Source organism: Maylandia zebra, linkage group LG1, assembly GCF_041146795.1.
Source record: "Maylandia zebra isolate NMK-2024a linkage group LG1, Mzebra_GT3a, whole genome shotgun sequence".
Lineage (NCBI taxonomy): Eukaryota > Metazoa > Chordata > Actinopteri > Cichliformes > Cichlidae > Maylandia > Maylandia zebra.
The window spans coordinates 5374970-5380825 of NC_135167.1; the positions used below are offsets into that span (position 1 = coordinate 5374970).

The window sequence follows — 5856 nt, forward strand, 5'->3', positions numbered from 1 at the left end:
ATTTTTATTGTTTTTAATTTGTATTGTGTCTTTTACCTGTATTGCTATGTATCGCTTTTATTCTATTTATCTCTTAGTTGTACAGCACTTTGTTTGAAAGCACTTTATAAATAAAGTTATTATTATTATTATTAGTAGTAGTAGTAGCACATACATCCCCTGTCTTAGGATTGAAAATAACTCAAAAAATTAAATATTTGTAATCTAACTCACTGAGCTGCTCATAAAGATATTGCTAAAAGAAATCATTAGCCTTCCAAATACATACTGTACATATTACTGTATGAAAAACTAAGCCCTGTACAGTTTCTCTTAAATACTTTTCTTACCTTTTCTCTCAATAAAATCCCAACAGAATTCACAAACAAACCTGCTTCTTTAGTCTATGAATTTATTCCTTCATTATGATTGAACTTATTCAGATAGGATAACCTTAAAAGTAGCTTTTTAATTATGTTCCATGAAACAGTGTTTACATATCTAATTTAGTCCACTTTGATCTTCACTACAAAAGAAAATCAAAGTAAAAACTGGATTCAGGTACAGCGATAATGGAATACATAGATGTTTCTACACAAATGATAATAGCAAAAAACAAAAAACAGAAAAGAAAACACCCAACATTAAAGAAAAACTGTCTCTAGGCTTGTTTCCAGAATGGAAAGCGATTTGAAGGGATTAAATCCTACCAGGAAAAGAATCATGAGAATGGTCTAACTAATCTTGTGTTTTCACCACTGGTCACTGAACCGCCAAACCACACAAACACCATATGGTCCCAGCTGCTGGACTAATTCATTCTCCTAGCACTGTTCAAAGTTTTCTTGACATGCAAGACTGTGTGACCAAATCTCAGTCAGCAAACTTTGACATTCTGTTAAGCTACAGTTGGAACTTCCATTCCTTCTGGTTTGTTGATTTGTGTCAGACGGTAACTAATAAAATATATATAAATAAATTTTGTGTTCCAAGAATGCAAAACAAAAAAAAGCTACAGCAGAAATCCAGCCACAAAAAACAGAGAATTCATTCATTCAGACTCTTTATTTTCTTTTTTTTCAGTATCCTCAGCTACAAGCAGGCAAACATACACGAAACTAAATTTTTCTTTATGTGGATTTATTGTTCAAGAGCCTGGAAGGTAGTTTTTAGTCAGAAATGTATTCACAAATCCAAGTATATGTTAAATTATGGTTTTCAGCTGTAATCTATCTTTCAAAAATATTCTGGTCATTCCTTGGAAAAACATAAAGTCTCTCTTATTATACCTTTAATTCAGCACCAATATGGGGGGTTTTTTTGTTTGTTTTTTAGGTGTGTGTTTGTGTGTGGGCTCCAGTTTTAGCATCAGAGAGGATAGCTGTTGTTTTGATTCATTGGTCGCTAACACGGTGGTCCTAATCATGCACCATGGAGTGCATAATTGACCCCTCTTGCAATTAGCATTAATTAGCACCTCTGTTGGTGGATAGCACAGCCAGCAGAAATGCACCATAACTGTCCTGCCGTTTCTGTCATGCACCATTTTCTCAGCTTCAGCCAAAAACCTGCTGGAATCTAAATTGGTTCCTGAGCAGATCGGAACCCTCACAGCTGCTCTTGGGATGAAAGAAACTTGGTCCTGCTGGAGTACAGTTCAGGTTTTATGAGCAGACACGTAGAGCTGGTTAGACACTGCGCTATTGAGAGTTACAGCTGTTCACACCTACATCTTCACATCTATTGTTGTTTTTTTAAATTTGGTTTATTTTCAATAAAAGCTACATAAAACTAATAAGCAGCCAGAACTGTAAATGACAATTGAAAATATGGGCTGAGATATGTATTTTTCAATGCTTTCCATAATGTCCAAATGGAAAACAAGTTTAGTCTATGCACCCCTGTATTTAGTACTCTAAATCAGCAATTACCATAAACTTAAATATTTAACACAACTCAGCTCTTTCTACACAATGACCAACCAGTACAGCACCAGCAGTAATGAACCAATCCATCTTTCACTTTCTTGTTCCACTCTCCATTCACTTGTGAACAAGGCCCTAGATACTTAAACGTCTGTTTATTAAGCTTTGTCTAAAGGGTGGATAGGTTCTCCCTTAAAGATAAGGTGAGGATCACAGTTATTCAGGAGATGCTCAAAGCAGAATCGCATCTCCTTATCAATGAGGTGGTTTGGACATCTAAGTACACTGTAAAAAAGGGCAGTGAAATTGACATAAAAACCATGTAAAACCCCTACAGAAATGTATAGTAAACCCCAAAACACAACTTTCCTGTTTCGATCACAGTGAATTATTGTAAACCTTTAAACAGAATGTTCCTGTTATATTTACAACATGAATGTGTGATTATAATCAAATTTATTGGTTAAAACTACAAATACTGTGAATAAAAACAGTGAAACACCGTAATACTCATAACCAAACAATCATGTTAATTTGACATGCAAATACTGTAAAAATCACAGTTTTAGTCAGTTTTCCTTAAAAACACATGACGTATATGTAAGTCACTTTACAACTGCATGGATGTACTGGGCCTACTTTTAACATGATTCATGAAATGATGCAAAGTCATGGATTGGACTAATAAAAATGTTTTCACAGAAGATGTCATTGTGAACCTGAGAGGTTGCCTCTCCATTTATAGGCTATATAAAAATATACAATTAAAATTGTTTACATCATGTTTTTTTCTTAAATCATTTGCAGCCTATTGTAGGGTAACCAATAAGAAATTATTATTTAACGACTAAGTAATGCTTCTGTCATAATGCTTGTATTCTTTATGTTTCTTTTAATTGCAATGTGATACTTAGACTAGAATACTTTTTTGGGTTAGGTCAGCAATGTCTCATTATTAAAGGCTAAACAAACTTACAGTGCCTCCCATAGGATCTCTATGGTGCCTCATCTCCACAGAGCTGTAAGCTACTTCAGGCCACTCACAGTTGCACTGAGCGCGCCTAATTTTGAATGTGCATCTGAAGCTCGTCTCTGATTGGATAATGACGTGAGGGCGGGAGGAGAAGAGCGCCTAGTTCACGACTATAGCTAACGAGCCAGCACATGAGAGAAGACGGGAGAAGAAAACATGAACTTTCAGCAACTACGTTGTTAGGACAAATTACAAACATACGATTTCAAGTGTTTTTTGAGGATCTGTGTTTGTTCGTCAGAAAGTCTGCACGGTAAGTTCAATATCTTGGCGACGTTTTTTCGAGATAAAAGCACCAGTTGATATTTAGACCAAGGCTCATAACCTAGCGCTAGCATGCTAGTTCAGCTGAAAAGCACAGGCAAACTTTAGAAATACTAAAAATGATCATCTGCGTCTTTTGTAAAAAGGTATTGGTCACATTAAGAGGCTATGTACTACATTGCAGAGTGCATAAGAATGAGCCTTGTTGTATTTTTAAATGTGTTGGCGCCAATTGCAGCCAAACATTCACCACGTACTCTGCTTTCAAGGGGCATTTTTATCGTGTGCACAATGCACCTGCACTTCAAGCTACTCCTAAAGCTCTTGTTGCAGATTTAAAATGTGCAGTTTCATTATGTGCCCGCCATTTTCAAACAGTGAAAGAGCTAGTGTCTCACTTAAATGATCATATTGCAGGGGGCAGGTCTGTGTCATGTCCAGTAAGTGGTTGTAAGCATATGTTTACAAAAAAGTCATCATTTACTTCTCACATGTGTAGGAAGCATAAAGCTTGTTCCCCAGATGGTATTGATGACATGTACAAGGAATCTCGTCCTCAGCCCCCAAATGACAGTACAGAATATTCAGAAAACACACATGAAACCATGGCATCTGCTAGTTCAGCCAGTGATATGCCAGAGAAGGATAGTCATTCTTATCTCAGAAACATGTGTCTCTTTTACCTTAAACAGCTACTCAGCTACTTTGAAGAGAAGGAGGAGTCCATGCTTCTCTGTGTTGAAGATACATGTCTGGCAGATGAGGTACAACTGGAGCAAGTGCCTCTGACACCCACTATTATCATGTGTGGTAAGTCTGTTTCATAGCTCTCTCTCTCTCTTTTTTTTTTAAGTGCATTTTTTATAGAATGTCATGTGACTGCCGTGTTTATTGATATAACCTGTTAAATAATTTTTTCACAGGACAGTCCTGCTATTCCTCAAGAAGATACATGCTGAGTGTTGATCGGCACCTCGTCAGCACAAACATATCCTCCTTCATTTCTGCACTGTGCCTCATGTTCGGGAGCTACTACAATTTCAACATCCATTATCCATCTGAGCTGGCTTCCACTTTAGAGTTTCTTCAGAGGTGAACAAATATGGCTTTGTTATTTCTCATAACTGAGACTCTGGGATCTGGAGTCTGGCTTTGATGTGGTTCGAGTCCAGGTCTGGCTCTGAGTCTCGGTCGGCTTTGGAGCCGGTTTCAGTTGTTTTTTCTGTTTTTTGTTGTTGTTTTTTTTGTTTGTTTGGTTTTTTTAAATACATTAACAGTCTGAATCTGGGTCCAAGCCTGGCCGAGACTCAGGGCTAGACCAAGCGTCAACTGACGTCTGACTACCTATAACCTTTGCTTTGGATTTTAACAATGCTAAAGTGTGACATATCACTGCAGAAGACACTCGTGAAGGGTGCCAATACTTTTGACCATGCATTGTTCACTTCCCCACAGCATTTTGGTTATACTTTGTCTTGAACGTGGTCATGGCCATGACTGTATATATATGTATATACTTAATTTTTACTTACTTTGTATGTGTATTTTAACTGATCAATTATAAAAATGCTTAATAAACTTTTATATGATTGTTATTCTACAGGTGTTTCTTCTCCATAAACCCAGAAAAAGGAACCAAAGTAGAGAACAAAAACTCAAAGCGTCGTCTCAGTGTGAACCCTCGAGTCCTCACCCTGATTTAGGATCTCGCCGACCACGAGTGGCGCTAAGCCTAAATCTTGACTCTCTGTGGACTGTTAGTTTTACTTTGTTAATTTTGTTCCACAATGTGTACTGGAACCTTTTACTGGTCGAATGCATGAAGCCAATTCATGAAGATGTTCTTTCTTTGTAGGAATGTTCTTTATTTACATAAGAAAAGAAAAAAAAAACAACATGCTGCTACTGCAGTGTTTCTAGACCACATGTGTAGGTTTGTTTCACCACGTGGTTTTGCTGATGTTTTCTGACCAGGGCCATGGTTGTGGTGACAGCAGGGTGCGTGTTGCGTTGCACGGTGATTATGATCATTTTTGGCACAATATGTGTTTTTTGTTTTAAAGTCTTAACAGGTTATTTAACTTTTTCTGGTGGAGGGTCTAACAAATGCTTGTTTCATGAACATGGTTCTTGCTTTGCAGGAATGTTCCACAGCTTTTATAGCCTATATTTTGATTGAATTGTGTAGTTGCTGTGTGCCTTGCATATTGTGTTAGTTGGAAAAATGGATCCATTTGCTGTCATTTTGCTAATGTGGCTGCAAAATAAATTTCCCAAAAGTGATATTTTCCTCTCTTGTGTTTTCTCATGTGTATTTTTGCATGTTTGGGTGTAGGCGTAGCAGTAAGAAATTTGCTGGGTTATGGTTAAAATTTTACATTAAAACATATAATATTCAGCATAGATTTTATGTATAATTTACAGAGCAGCTCCATTTAATATGCACAGTTTCACCGTAGTTCTACCATTTTAAATTAGTTCTTTGTACGATATTTCCCTGTTAATTTTGCAGTTTATGGATCCACAAAAAGCATTTATTACTTGTAAAAGATACAGGAAATAGTGTATTTATATATCACATCTATGTGTGAAATTAACTTCTTTTTCCTGTAGATTTAACAGTTTTAATCTGAGATTCATTCACTGTAAATCAAT

At 36.5% G+C, this 5856-nt stretch overlaps 1 protein-coding gene across 2 annotated transcripts; it reads left to right on the forward strand.

Moving 5' to 3' along the window:
- Positions 1-2514: 2514 nt before the first annotated feature.
- On the forward strand, positions 2515-5484 carry LOC143420875 (uncharacterized). 2 transcript variants are annotated; one of them, XR_013100649.1, is made up of 4 exons: positions 2520-3190; positions 3894-4011; positions 4125-4293; positions 4805-5484. XR_013100649.1 is itself a non-coding variant. In XM_076889424.1 (3 exons), the coding sequence occupies exons 1-3, from the start codon at positions 3321-3323 to the stop codon at positions 4902-4904; spliced, it is 960 nt and encodes a 319-aa protein (XP_076745539.1). In that variant the 5' UTR covers positions 2515-3320; the 3' UTR covers positions 4905-5484. The 2 variants fall into 2 exon arrangements, 1 of the variants encoding a protein (XP_076745539.1); XM_076889424.1 differs by having other exon boundaries at positions 2515-4011.
- The last annotated feature ends 372 nt before the right edge of the window (positions 5485-5856 follow it).

Coding starts and splice junctions, on each gene's coding strand:
- LOC143420875 (XM_076889424.1), top strand. CDS start 3,321: ATGATCATCTGCGTCTTTTGTAAAAAGGTATTGGTCACATTAAGAGGC. Junction 4,012..4,124: donor ACCCACTATTATCATGTGTG/GTAAGTCTGTTT, acceptor ATTTTTTCACAG/GACAGTCCTGCTATTCCTCA. Junction 4,294..4,804: donor ACTTTAGAGTTTCTTCAGAG/GTGAACAAATAT, acceptor GTTATTCTACAG/GTGTTTCTTCTCCATAAACC.